Source organism: Myotis brandtii, unplaced genomic scaffold, assembly GCF_000412655.1.
Source record: "Myotis brandtii unplaced genomic scaffold, ASM41265v1 scaffold1102, whole genome shotgun sequence".
NCBI classification, from domain to species: Eukaryota; Metazoa; Chordata; class Mammalia; order Chiroptera; family Vespertilionidae; genus Myotis; species Myotis brandtii.
Window position 1 is genome coordinate 43,064 of NW_005353757.1, and position 15,193 is coordinate 58,256.

Here is a 15,193-nt window from a genome sequence, read left to right on the forward strand (position 1 = left end):
CGTCCGACCGTTCAACCATCTGACCAGTAGCTATGATGCGCAGTGACCACCAGGGGGCAGACGCTCTGACTGGTAGCTATGACACACACTGACCACCAGGGGAACAGATGCTCAATGCAGGAGCTGCCGAGCTGCGGTGACTTGGCAGCTGAGGTTCTCAGGTGATGCACCTGGAACCAGAAAGGAGGGAGCCTGATTCCAAGGTGTGTCACCCGAGAACCACCCTCTTGCAATCCAGGACCCCTCGGGGGATATTGGAGAGCCAGTTTCAGCCCAATCCCCACAGGCCAGGCCGAGGGACCCCACTGGTGCACGAATCTGTGCACCGGGTCTCTAGGTTTATAATAATCTTGGATGTTCTGAACATTATTTAAACTCTGAGTAAGTTACAATGACTTGGAGTGACACATCAGCTAGCAAGAAATCATTTTCATCAGTATGCAGATTGTATTAGTCTGTTAGAGCTACACAACAAAGCACCACAAACTAAGCAGCTTAAACCACAGAAATTTATTGTCTCACAGCTCTGGAGAGTAGAATTCAGAGACGAAGGTGTCAGCGGTGCCATGCTCCCTCTGAAGGACCTATTCCAGGCCTCTCTCCCACCTTCTGCTAGTTCCCTGGCTTGTGGCACCAAAACTCCAATCTTTACCCGGTGTTCACTTTGTGTGTGTGTGTGTCTGTTTCCAAGTTGCTGCTTTTTAAAAGTAGACCAGTAATAATTGGATTAGGACCTATCTAGTGACCTCATCTTAGCTAACTACATCTGCAAAGATCCTATTTTTATAGAAGGTCATGTTCTGAGGTATTGGGGGTTTGGACTTCAACATATGAATTTTGGGTGTCACAATTCAACTCATAAGAGAGATCTTTGTGGTGAGATTATGAATGGAAATCAAGTAATTGCTATGAAATGCCTGAGTGCAATCCAAGGCTGAAAGGTCTTAACATGGGATTAATAAAAGCCATTATGTTTCATTGTCTTATGAGGTGGATGTAGCCAAGGAAGCCTGTCAAATATGGAAAATTTAAGAGTAAAAAATTGCTCCCCCCCCCCAAGAAGAAGGCTTTTGAGAAAGTTCCAGTAAGAATGAGAGCTATATAACTGGCCTTAAAGAAAATTATCTTACTAAGATGCCTGAACACATATATTAAAATTTGTAAAGCAACATAAAGGTTAATATTAAATGACAATCTTCTGACCCTACAATGCAAACAAGGTAAACAGATTGCATCATTGTGAGAATTTTTAAAAGTAAGGAGAGATTGACTCCTAATGGCAGTGATAGGAGCTCAGCACACCCTCCCTCCAGTGAAACAGCTTTTTAAATGCTAATAATTATTTTTTTAAAAAACGTAAAGTCTCCAAAAATTGTCCTAAGGGACTACATCAAATGAGGAAGCATCTATTCATGAAAATCTACTAAATCTCTGTGAAAACGGCAAGACACTATTATATTTGAGCCAGAATGTGCTCACATTCACTCCTCCCTTCCCCCAGCTCAGTGTGACAGAAGCTCTATTCTGGGTGGGTGTGGCCGAGAAGCTGTGGCTCCCTGTCCTTTCTCTCAGTCTAGAGCTACAGTCTCACCCAAGGAGGGATAGGCTGTTGGCATCACCCCCAGCTTCCAGCTCCGTGTTACAGAAGCTCTATTCCAGCTGGGTACAGCCATAAAGATGGGGCTTTCTTCCCCACTGACCCCCCACTTGCAAGGATGTGGCTGGCTGAAAATACTGGGCCCTGATCTCCCTGCCCCATAGTACAGATGTTCTATGCTGGGCGGGGCCAGCTGGGAAGACTGGGGTCTACTATATCTAACCAGAACTCCAATATTAGAGCAGGGGTTTTGTTCTGAGAAAAATGGGTTGCTGACTGTAGTCCCAGCTTGGTTCAGTGGCATAGAGACTATGCTTAGGGGGTATGAAAAGGTGACATAAGTGGAGCCATTTTAAAATGGAGCAAGAATAGCCATTACTCGGGAACTGCCTTGCACGTCTTGCTCTTGATCTGGGCAAAATAACCTTTAGACCGGGCCCTAGCAACATTGTCTTATAAACAATTGTAAAGTCAACAGGAAAAGCAGACATCCTCACCCCAATTACTATTGATTATGGACAGTCTTTCATAGAATCAGTAACCAGTCATCTATAGCAAAAAAGTAATACAGCTTGTCAGTACCAGTAGAAATTTCTTTCTTCTATTCATGTAATTATTCTCTTTTTATTCTCATAAAAACCCCTTGACTTCACCCTGTAATTAGGACACTATTTGGGTTTCTGCCTGAATCTGTGCTCCCCAAATTGCAATTCTTTTTTATCTCAAATAAATGCTTGTTGCCTCTCATTTGGTCTTTTATTTTTAGATGAATAGGGGAGAGGTAGGACTTAAGAACAGAATGAGTACTCCAGTGTATTTGCCGAAAAGGGACCGATTTTATTTGAAACAGAGTATGCAGAAGTTCATGCTTAAGGGCATTGCCAAAAACCATGGAGATCTAAATGGTGAGAAATTAAGAAGGTGATCTATGACACTTTATAGGAAGAGTGAAATGATAGATCATCTAGAAGTTGAACAGAGAGAACCAAGGAAAGAAACAGCGGAGAAGAGCCTTCCTGGGGTCAGAGCAGCCTCAGGATTGACAACGTCCTGTCCCTTCAAAGGGGTACAATTTTAATTAGGTCAGACCATGGACAATTTATGCCACTGAGTATTATCAGAAATGATAGAGCAATCAGTGAGTAATTAGTGGAGTCTAAAGGCCAGGTGTGATACCAACAGAGACAGACCAGGTAGAAGTCTAAGTGAAGATGAGGGAAAGAGACAGAGAATCCAGCAAAAGCACTGGCAAATTAAGACCAAGATTTCAAGTTGCTGTAACTTCATATGATATTTCATGCGACATATTATGTTGTTAATATTTACTAAATGGTATGTGTTAAATCTGGATTTTTTTATGAGGGAGGGACTAGAAAATATAATACATGTTATAATAAAGTTTAAGTTATTTTCTTAGAAAAGAATTGAAAAATTGATTTAAAAAAATAAAGTAAATGTTAGAAGAGCAAGCCCTGTTGATTTATAATAAGGTACATTAATTCCACTGGTTTGTACTTTCACTTCTCATTGTGAAATATAGGGTTCCAGAGGTTATTTTAAAAAGAATTATTATTAGTTCCATACTTATCTCATCTTTGCTTCTACATCCCATGATATATTAAAGCCAAATTGCCATAGGGGCAGCATAAATGGAATCACCTTGACTTCCATTTTGGCACTAATGGGTGGGACTTCATCAGTACAGAAAACTTTTTATTGATCACAATTTAAAAAGTGGGCACACATATTGCAAAGATGTCAATCTGCCTGGCCATTATTTAAATGAATGCCTTTTTGTTCAGCTATATACAGACCATTAGATGGGATTTTTACAAAAACGCTTTAATCAGTTCTTTTGTGAGGTCTGCTAATTGGCTACTGGAGACAACCAGCCATGAGAAAAATCAGGGCCATAACTCCCTTCGGGGGTACTGTCAGGCATTCCTGCATCATGTGTGAAGGTCATGTATGGAGTGGGCTCTCTGGGGCTGGCTCAGAGGAGGCCCAATGAACTTGAAACACAGTGATGCAATACATACCCTAATCCTAGGAAGTGGTCTCTATGGATTTGAACCTTACTAAATTTGGCATCCTCAATGCTTAAGTTGGTGATTATTTGTTCTTCTGTAGTCCTATAAAATGGATAAGCATTTTGATGTCTTGACATTTCATTAGGCATGGGTGTATTCTATTTCAGATAGTAGTTGCTCTGATTTTAGAATCTCTTTAAATATGCTTTGGATAGCCCTGGCTGGTGTGGCTCAGTTGGTTGGACATCTGCATGCCACAAAAGGTTGCTGATTCTATTCCTGGTGAGGGCACATGCCCCAATTGTGAGCTTGATCCACGTTAGGGGACATGCAGGAGGCAGCTGATGGATGTTCCGCTCTCACATCGATGTTTCCCTTTCTCTCTCCCTCTCCCTTCCTCTCTCTGTAAAAATCAATAAAAATATTTAAAAAAATATTTTTTAGATAAAGTGGTTTAAAAGAATTTTAAAATACTGTACATATGCAATATCTAAGCAGCCGATAGAGGAAAACAAAGGTAGCACACAGAATATGAAGGCATAATTATATCTTTGTTTCTATCACATTCATAGTTCTTTTTGGATTCTTTTTGTTAGTACAATGAAATGCTTCTCCTCTTGGTTCTTTCTAATGGGATAGGCACACTATGTACAGCAGTAAGGCTGTGTACTTTCTAAGTGGTCAAACTAAAAATGGACCATTTCTTTTTAACAAATATGCCAAGGTATACATCAAAGATAGACACTGATTTTTCGAACAATTTGCTAAGGAGGTTGTTCTATCTCCTCTCTTCTGTGATGCAACTTTGCTTAACATTTTCTGGAGTTGGCTTATTTTATTCACTTATTCAGCAAATATTTATTGTGTACTTATTATGTACTCTCTGGAAACTCCAGGTACAAAGACAAATGAAACATGATTCTTGACTTCAAGAAACATACAGCTTAGAGAGGAAGGGAAAAGAAAGGTAGACACCAGTGGATATGTGTTTCATGTTCTACTGAGGGTCAGAGAAAGCTTTACAGTGAGGAGGTAATATCTGAACAAACTTTTAATGGATTTTGCCAGATTGAAATGGAAAGGGGCCAGGGTTCAGAGCTAGTAAATAGTAAATGAAAATCAATCACATGGGCCTAGAGTATCTAAGCTTAGAGTATTGAAATATTTTCTATCATTCAAGTAGAATATTATGGGAAATGCAGAAAGACTTGGCCAAACAGTAGGCAGAACTTCTAATAGAAGGAGTTTCAGTCAATAACACCTATCTTTTTCTTTATAATCACAATTTCTGGTTGACCCCACATTGCATTATAAATTTAGAGCATTCTTCTTTACTAGACATAATTCTGTAATATTTTTACATTTTCCAAAAATCATACTGTCAAATTAAAAAATTGTTGTATTAAGGACATTCAAAAATTGTTGTATTGAGGACATTCAAATTGTAATGAGGTCACCAGTGATGATAGTAATTCTCAAAAAGAAGTCCCTGGTGTATTTTAACCATGACTAAGCCATGAAATCTGTTTTGGAGGTGATGTAAATTATTTGAAATTTGTACATTAGGTGTATTTTCTACTGACTCAGACTTACTTATAAACATACTTTGTGTGGGCTGATAGATGGTTTCACAGGCATTGCTCAGTCACTCTCTGCTACTGGCTTTGATTGGTTTTCTCAACAGCCTATATTTACTGTCATTATGCCTAATTCTCTGTTTACTAGTTTGTAGGTATATGTTTCCACAGTATTTTGCTGCCTCAGTAGTTTTAGGGATTTTTTTTCCTCCAGTTAGAATAGCCCTAATTCTTTTAGTCATTCTACCCAATGGTTCAGTTAAAAGCAAACAAAGCAAAAAGCACAGAGCCTCATCTGCAATTGCCATTTCTCATCCTATTTTTTGGCTTTTATCTGCTCCCTCGGTGAAAGTATTTTATCAGTCAAATGGGAGTTGCAAGGCTACTATTTCTACAACTTTTGTGTTCTGACCCTGCAGCCATTCTTTCTCACTCTAATCAGGATCTGACAAGTTAGACACAGTCAATAAGCTAATGTAAAATAAATAACAAACTTGATATCTTGCACAGTTTTCCCAATGCACACTCACCTATCCTCCAGAAAAGTAGTTTCCATAAACTTTTGTGCGCATGCCTGTTCTGCCCGAGGGAAGATGTGACTCCTACTTGCTTTTCCAAACTTAGCTCAAGACTTCCTATCCTCAACTCCACTGGACACCTCCAGGCACGTAGCACCATTTGTTATTCCTCAAACACGCCTCGTGCCTTGTGCTTCGACATGGGCTGCTTCCTCCTCTTGAAAAGTTCTCCCTCCCAATATTACACTTTCTAGCCACATTCTGCATGTCCAAAATAACACAAAGACGATTTGCAGCAGAAACTTGTGGATTAGGACTCAGCGGTCTCACTTGACTCCTCCCATCAGTGATTGTATGTGATAATATAAGACAGAATGTGACACATTTTATGGGGAAATATAGTGTGAAGTATAGTGGAGCGGGCACATGTGCTGTCTCTGCAACCAGACTGACTAAATTTGAATCCTGGTCCTGTCCTTCCTTCTTCCTAGTACCTTAGACATTATTTTCCGGCACCTCTGTTTCCTTTTTATTTATTTTCTTAATTTAATTTTATTGTTTAAAGTATTACAAATAGTAGTACATATGTCTCCTTTTTAAATTGACATTGGAATAATAAAGTGCCTACCCAATCTTCTCAGATAAAATTGGGATAACACTAGAACTTTAAAGGCCACTGGGCGGGTTAAATGAAATTAATAGGGCAACGATTAGATCATTGTTCTAATTATTAGGAAAATGAAAATCATTTCAAAAATGTTAACTATTTAACGCACATTATCTTAGCAAATTCCAAGTTATAGCACCAATTACCTAAAAAAAAAAAAATCAAACCAAAACTTTCTGCTCTTTCAAATCCTTAAAATGCCTAACCTGAGTGTCTCCGTGGTCCCCTTTACACTTGATTAAATGATTTACTTTCCTTCGTGTCCCTCTTCATTCCCGTAAGCAGGCCCTATAGCTCTCTGCTGTGTGTCTGAGGATCAGAAAATGTGCCAGAGACTTGAGATATGTAAAAAAATCCTCTTCTGGTCAGATTAGGTAGATCAAAGGCTGGGTGAATGCAATTGCTTGCAGTCTGTTTAGGCTTCAGCATTTGCCCTGTGGTGTATACATGTACTTATCTGACTTCCACCACCATTCAGCCTGTCCACTGGAATATTTGGGGAATCAATGAGATCATGTACTTAAAATACTGAGTAAGCTTTGAGGAACCAGAAAAGAACTCGCTATTGTACCTGGGAAAAAATTAAAATAAAATACTAAGAAATAGAAAAAGATGTTAAAAAGTATAGTGTTTATAAATGGAATTTCCTTGTAGAATATACACTGAGTGGCCAGATTATTATGACCAACCAGATTATTATGACCACCCCATCAGTACAATGAAGTGAATTAGTTGTGCAAATAATAATAATAATAATAAAACCTTGAGAGTATTTGTTTAGGAAGTTTTCAATATTCAGTATTTTTGGAAGTGTCAATGAAGTACTGATGGCGTGGTCATAATAATCTGGCCACTCAGTGTAAGCTAGCAGTTGGTATTAGTTGGGCAACCTTCTATAACAAAACAATTTTTTATAGACTAATTTTTCTACCGTTGGGATGCTATAAGTGTCAATGGACTCAATACCTAACTGAAATTTTCAGAAGTGAAGTTCTGACCTTCCAAATGCCCTCTCTTTCTTCTTCCAAAGGCTTCGCTGCAGTACTCTTGGCAACATTAAGCATCACCTGATTACCTTTATTGTTATAAACTCTAAAGCAAACCACCTCAGCCATATCAGCCAAAATATACCACCCCTCAGTAACTCAGTATCATATTTTATTGTGCTTTTCAAAATCTAGAAGCTAGCACTTTATTCTTTAAGATATATTCACAACCACTTTTAAAAAGTGGTGATCTGAAAATAAATGCTGCCAATTTATGTAAGTGTCATGTTCAAAGTGATCTTGTTCCAGGTCAATGACTACTTCCATTCATTACTGCATGTTCCTGTTGGAATAGAGTTAAATACAGTCATTCTTTGAGTTCTACTGAAATATCAAACCTCAGCATTAGACACATAATAATTCCCTTTCTTTGTCATTTAGGATAAAGAAGTTGACAAAGAGCCAAAACCTCCTGTCTGGCTGGAGGATGCTCAGCAGTCCACCAATTTGAACTCATTTTACTTAACCTTGAAGTTAAATATTAACTTGGCCTCCCAGGAGTCCTTCGTCTGGCCTCAGGTTACTCAAGCCCTCCAGAGCCAATGCTCACTGCATTTGTTGGGCTTTTGTCTCTTACTAGTAAACTCACTGTTGTCCCAGAGGATTTTTAAACCTCAGAAATCTTCCAGCTACTGACACTTAGACTCTGCTCGGCTCACTGACCTATATTTTTAGTGCAAAGTACCTTCAGCCTTAATATTTTTTGAAAGTATGCATTTATGAGTAAAAAAAGTTAAGCATTTTTGTAAAATTTTTAAGCAAGTTATCTTCATCCCATTAGACATCAAAAGTAATCTTTTTCTCACAAACTCATTAGTATTCACATCAGAAGTGCTGAGATATTTTATACCGTCTTAGGAAAGTATAGGGTTTCTAAAATTGGTGGCCATCTCTTCTCCATTTTTACAAATACTAGTAGGCTTTATTATTTAAAGCAATTTTAATTTAACAGCACAAATGACTGGAAGGTATGAAGAGTTCTCATATACTCTCTGCCTCCACACATGCCTCGCCTTCCACCAAGAGTCCACGACCAAATAAACTCATGGAATTCGTTAGAAATACATCACTGTTTCTTCCCTCGAGAAAGAAAAGAAAGAAGGAAGGTGAAAAGGAAGGGATGGGGAAAACTCAACAGCCTGAAATATCACAAGTCAAAGATAAACTCCAGAACCAATGAGTTTATCGTGCCTGCATGCCCTGGTGTTGCCATAATTTTCCACTTCCTTGGTGCTTGCTGGGACATCTATGTGCTGCACCTGCACCAGGTGGCGACAGGAAACAAATATGAAACAGTAACCTGATATTATCAGACCCCAGAAAGGCATTTGTGGAAACACTAATTAGATTTTCTTCAGCCTTTTTAATTTAGTGAGTTCTAAGAGAAGATCACACCTCTCCTAACACTTATAAAGAAAATTTGTGAGTGAGATTGTGTGTGAGTAGTACCTACTCCATGCTCAAAGCAACATGTTGCCATGGTACCAATCAGATATTGTCTTCATCAGGGAATAGAAATTACAACTGTCTTGTTTGTCCCCAGTAAACAGTTTTAATGCTTGGAGAGAGGAAAAGTCTGATTTTGTTGTTGTTACCTGGTTTTGAAACAATAGCACAATAAAATAAGTAGAATACGAAATAGTGCAATGAGGTTTGAGAAACAGAATCCCCAAAGGGAGCTCATTATTCTTACGAATTTACATCATCAAAAGATGTGGAAATGCATGAGTTCTTAATGGTCAGAAACAATGGTGTCATCTCAAGTCAAAGGGACTAATGGGTGCAAGTGCAAGATTGATCTGGAAGCCTAATTGGCTGTTTTTATGGCTTTAAAATTCTGACCTTATATGAGAGCTATAAAATATCCATTGTGCTTCAGGGAACACTTGTGCATTTGGCTCTCATATTACAAGAAATATTGCAAATCAGGAGAGGTAACCCGCTATGGAGAAAAACAAGGGAATGCTTAACCTAAAATTCAGGAAAGTGGTTGCCCATGGGGATGAGGTGGAGGGAGGGAGGGACTTCATAAACACTGGTAATGTTCAATTTCTTAAGTTGAAGAGTATTTTATTCTTCTCCTTGGAACTCCACATAGACACTATGTATACTCACAATAAAATGTACTTAAAGACATATATGGAGAGTAGAATATGGCAAGTAAATGGATTGGTGGCAGTGGATTCAAGTTGAGTCAACATGCAGAGATGTAATTCCATGCAAATAGAAATCACTCATCCTCCTGTCTGAGTCTCAAAAAATTCTTTTTCTCAAGTTATCGTAAGGACGCCAGCCCCAGGACTCAGTGGGAGAAAGGGCTACCCCACTTCCACCGATAATATTACTACAGACGTGCCCGATGCTCTGACTCCTCCTCAGGGCCCTGCAGATCTGCCTCCCAAGCATTTCTACATCCAAACTCATTTCACTCATTCTTTAAGGTCCAATACTTCTTCCACAAAATTTTCTAGCATCGTTGAATTTGAAATAAATATCTCCTTCTGTGTCCGTAAAACATTTCAACATGAAATGTACTTTAAATAATTTTGGTAGCTGCTTCACTTTTTTATTTTGGTTTTTAAAATCTGTGCATTTATTTTCTGTCATTTAGTTCAAAAGCCTATGTTAAAAATATTTATTTCCTTCTTACATAATTGGGAATGTGTTTGAGATATTTTAAATTTGAATTTTAACTTCGTGTTTCAGCTAACAAAAATCTGGAAGTACATACGTACCTGCCTTCATAGAAGCCTACACATGGCAAACTCCTACATTTCAATCCTACCCTGAGAACTTCAGACCCTATGAAATTGTCCAAGTGTTTGAATGGATAATACTGTGGATGTTTAGAAAGTTTTGGAGTTCTGGAGTCTTCTTAGTCTCACAGACTTTTTCTACAGCTGTTGGAAAGCTGTGAAAATTTAGGTTCACAATGAAAATGCTGACAAAACCTTAGGCAGGCAGTGTGCTCAGCAGGCTCTGTCCTTCAGCAATCAGCGGCTCATTGTGAGCTTTGAGGAATGAATCTCCATGTGGTTTTATTCCAAGGAACGTTTACATACCAATCAAATCAGTCTCTTTCCCCCCTCCTGCTGACATCTGGCTCCCACAGTATGCAGGGCTCTAGATCTGTTGCATACATACACACTCCATGCATGAGCAATTATTAGGAAAAAAAGGCTTTCCTGAATCATTCAACAGGAAATGATCCCAGTTCTTTATTCCTGCTGAGTCATCAAGAAAATATTAGCTTATGTGTCTAAGGAATGCTTTAAAACTCAGTCTAACTCCAATCTGCCTAATAAATGCAAAATATATTTCTAGAACAAAAGGTACCCTTTAGGATGGCAAAGTTTATCTATAAAGAACAGGTTTTGTAGTTTCATAGTGAAAACTATCTACCTGGTTGTGGGAGCTTTGCTCATCTACTCACCCAACCAGAATTGGGTCAGAAAATCCTGATCACGTGACTATCTGTGGCTTCCTAGGAAAAAAACTGGTTGGGGAACTAGCACAGTTAGCCATTTTTGAATTTTTTATTAAGTTGACCTCACCTTGACCCTGCTCAGGGAGCATTTTGATTACTATTCACAGTAGTTATTCTTAGTGTTTAGAAATAATAGTCAAAGTATGTTGATATTCAGTCTAAGTAACCTGCTCTGAGTTTGGGATAAAGGTCAGGTGAATGGAAAATAAACGTGGCTTATTTCCTTGAAGGTGTGAAAGTGCTGAAAAACTACTCAAATATGAGGAGCTTGGAGGTTGGCAAAGAAAGAAGTCATGAGAAAGACAAAGGAACAGTGAGTGTCTGGGGACACTCCTCACTGCAGACAGTCCGTTATGTGTGCTTTGTTCCGAACAGGGTTGTACCAAAGTATCTGTTTCCTGTTTACATCATTGGAAACGTGTTTTAGATTTTTAAAATTTGAATTTTAACTTAGTGTTTTAGTTAACAAAAACCTTTCACCAGGTCTCTCCCCTCCATAGCTATGCATGTGCAATTAATTACATTATCTGTTCACTCACACACATGTTCCTATGTCTGAACATGCCTTTGAGCTCACTCACATCTCACAGGAAAGAAGAGCAAGGGAGAGAGAAGAAATAGTGAGTGGAAAAATACCAAGATGTGTACTTGATTATTGGAGATAATTAAGTAGAACCTAAAAATAGGCCCTTATTTCATATTATGTTCAAAATGATTCAAATTCAAAACTATTCACAGCTGTGCTGAGGGCTGATCTACCATATAGAGTTGATTTCAAGCACTTGAATCAATCATAAGCAAATGAAGCTTCTCTCTGTTCTTTTTTTTTATGATCCTAACTGCGATATTTATTTATGACCTAATATTCATCTGTATGAAAATTTCCCTAGTTTTCTTCCCACATATCTTTTTTTTTGTTCTTCTAAGTATAACTTGGGGTGGTATCATGACTCAGAGGCTATCGAATATGCAATGAAGAGATCAATATTATCATTACCCCATTACACTTCATTGTTTATTCTGCCAATACTTTTCAATATGATAGAGCAATATGGCCAATACACCATGTCAGTTTTGTAAGTCTCTCCTTACAAAGTTGTTGAAAGTGATGAGTTTTTAAAACTCAACTTCATTAACGTACTGATCAAGCAGACTGGTGGTTTACTATTTTACTGATTTATTAATTGATAATCCCACGTATTGAATAATACAAAACACAGGCTGGAAAGTAAGAAATACAGGAAAATAGATTGTGCTTTTTTTAAAAAGCATATGTGCAAGGATTTACCCTACTAGAGAGATCTTTCAAGTATGAGGAATATATCTTATTATATGCTATAAATAACACAAATTATCCCGTTGTTTTGAGGACACTATTATCACAGGACTTCTGAACAGACTTAGATGTAGACCAAACCAATGGCCTCTTTTTGCTGGTTTTATGTTGCTCCTTTTCCTTACAGTACATGACAAAATGTTAGGCTTCATTGATGAGACAGTCCTTAGGCTACCTTTTTCATGAAAACTTTCCAACATTCCCTGACATCCATCTCTTTCAAAATGCCTGATGACACAGTCCTTAGGCTACCTTTTTCATGAAAACTTTCCTGATTTTCCAACATTCCCTGACATCCATCTCTTTCAAAATGCATGGCTTTTCTACTTTCTCTATATCATTTTCCATAAGAGTTCATTCTGTGTCACCAAAGGGCCTTAACATGGCCAACATTAGAACACAGCACAGTGAGTTATAATAAATATTTTTGGTCTTCTTTTTTTCCCCATTAGATTAAATTCTTTGAGAGTAAGAGCTATGCCATTTTTTTTAAATCAATCACAACTAGCATAGCGATTTGTTAGCACAGTGAGTGATAATAAATATTTTTGGTCTTCTTTTTTTTCCCATTAGATTAAATTCTTTGAGAGCAAGAGCTATGCCATTTTTTTTTAAATCAATCACAACTAGCATAGCGATTTGTCACATAGCAGGCATTCATTCTTCTTTCATTTAACAACTATCCATTGGCTGCCTACTATGTGCCAAGTATGGTGGTTCCATGCTATCAGGAAGGCATGTGTAATAGCCTTTGAGTGCTAGCATCATCACTAGCATGACCCTTGTTTGTGTGCCTTTACATTTGTCAGCACCTGGGAGGGAGGACAGGCTGTCTTTCTTGCATCCCCACAGGGCTTTGCACTGAAAGATATGGGCGGAATTTAACATATTTACAAAGCCAAAAGAAATCACAACTGTCCAATGGAGAGGCTGCTATTTCACATTTTGTGTGTGTGTGTGTGTATGTGTGTGTGTGTGTGTGTGTGTGTGTGTGTGTGTGTGGTTTAGCTCCTTACAGGTTTTCTTTAGTCAGAATTTTGTCCTAAGTTTTGAGGAATTTATTTCTGCTTTCCTTATATTTTGACTCAAATCAACAGTCTCTGGTGAAGCTGTTCTTAACATTTTGTTTTATCAATAATGATATACTGCTGCTTAATAGACTAGATTTAATCAATTATGTAAAGGCAGATACAAAGAAGTTACAAGGGAAGAAATTAGGACACTTCTTAGAATTAAGCCCTTCATATTTGAATAGGTACCATTAAGAGTTCCTTCCCAAATCTAAAGAGATTTGCCCCAACCTCAGTCCTTGTCACATATATTGCCCTCACTGACCCCCTGTGCATTTGGACCAGAAATGTGAGACATTGTAGGATGTTTCTTAAGAAATGTACTTTAAAATGGGCAGTTTGACATTATGGATCAAAAGCCTTCAAACCTGACTTGTCCCTGAATCTAATAATTACACTTTTAGGTATTTACCTTTGAAAAGATAATTAAGGATATTTGCAAAGACTTAGTTCTTAATGTGTTTATCATAATATTATTTATTATAGAAAATATAGATGATAACTTATGATTTCAAAACCAGGGACTTAGTTGAAAGGAAAAGGATAATCCATACGTTGGTATATTATGGAGTGGTTAGAAATGATGTAGAATTATATATGTTGTTGTGGCATATGCTCATGATGTGCTGTCAAAAAATTTTTAATTCTATTTTAACATAATATATTAAAACATGAAAGAAGTTTTATAACTGTAAGCAATAAAATACATGTCATCCTTAATTACTCTTCAGTGGCAAGATTTTTATTATTTCTGAGTGGCAGGAAGGTGATTTTATTTTCTCTTTTTGCATACTTGTGTTTTCTATTTATCTTCAAAAGCAGGTGTAATAGAGAATAAAAAGTTAATATTCAAATTATCCCAAATATGTAGAAGTGTTAAAAATACAATATTTTGGGGAGAACTTTTACCCTCTGTGTTATCATGAGCTGCCTTCCTGGTGAGATGGTGGACCTGCGGTTGCATGTGGGTAGTGAAGGTGGAATTGATCAGAGACTCATGTGTCAGGTAGAGTGATGGGCTAGCTGCCCTTTACCGTCCCTTCCAACAGAGTCTGTGATTCAGTCAGAACTGCCCCATAGTGAGCTGTTAAGCAAAGGCTGTGTGGCCCCTTCATGGAAGATGGTGAGCTAGATATGCCCTCAGGGCTCCTCTCATTTTGCACTATTCCATGTAGAAAATGGAACAGCTCATTTTGGAACACACCAAGATAAATTAAGTGTTTCTAAATATGTTTTGTCACGTTGTTTAGCATATCAAATAAAGTTTTAATAAGAAGTGAACTTTTTTAGGGCAAATTTTGCAGAGCTTCACACACCATCATGGACACAATAGACAGTCAATAAATGTGCTAATTGACTAATAAAAATAGCAACTGCAAAGCAGGCAGATCTAAAGGGACACCGTCCCACTCATAGACTGGCACTCCCCTTTTCCTCCCCAGCAGAAATCCAGAGGTGGACTCAGGCACATGCAGAGAGGGGGCAAAGGTGGAAGGTGGACGGACTCAGGCACATGCAGAGAGGGGGCAGAGGTGGAAGGTGGACGGACTCAGGCACATGCAGAGATGGGGCAGAGATGGAAGGACTTGGGCTTGAAGGTAGCTGGGTTTCTTCTCTAACCTGAGACAAGTAAAGGTAGCTGGGTGTGGCTCTACCTGCTTTACTACCAAGTTGAATAACTAAATCCAATGATTTAGGTCTTGAAAGTCCTCATCAGGATATGACAAATGAGATGGTTTTCTCACAGTGTCTGCCACATGTATGGGGACAGCCCCTTTAACTCTGACTTCCTCGGCATTCAGGGGGTCTTAGTTACTCTCATTAGCTGGGACAGTGTCTGCCACAAGTATGGGGACAGCCCCTTT

At 38.3% G+C, this 15,193-nt stretch overlaps 1 protein-coding gene across 1 annotated transcript in view; it reads right to left on the reverse strand.

The window, feature by feature from the left end:
- Positions 1 to 7,662: 7,662 nt before the first annotated feature.
- Positions 7,663 to 15,193, reverse strand: part of LOC102253624 (XK-related protein 4-like) — a gene marked incomplete at its 5' end in the record, with an annotated part of 206,679 nt that continues 199,148 nt past the window's right edge. Inside the window, one exon of the mRNA XM_005857326.2 lies at positions 7,663 to 7,718. Within this exon, the coding sequence (XP_005857388.2) occupies positions 7,693 to 7,718 (26 nt within the window). The remainder of the gene's footprint in view (positions 7,719 to 15,193) is intronic.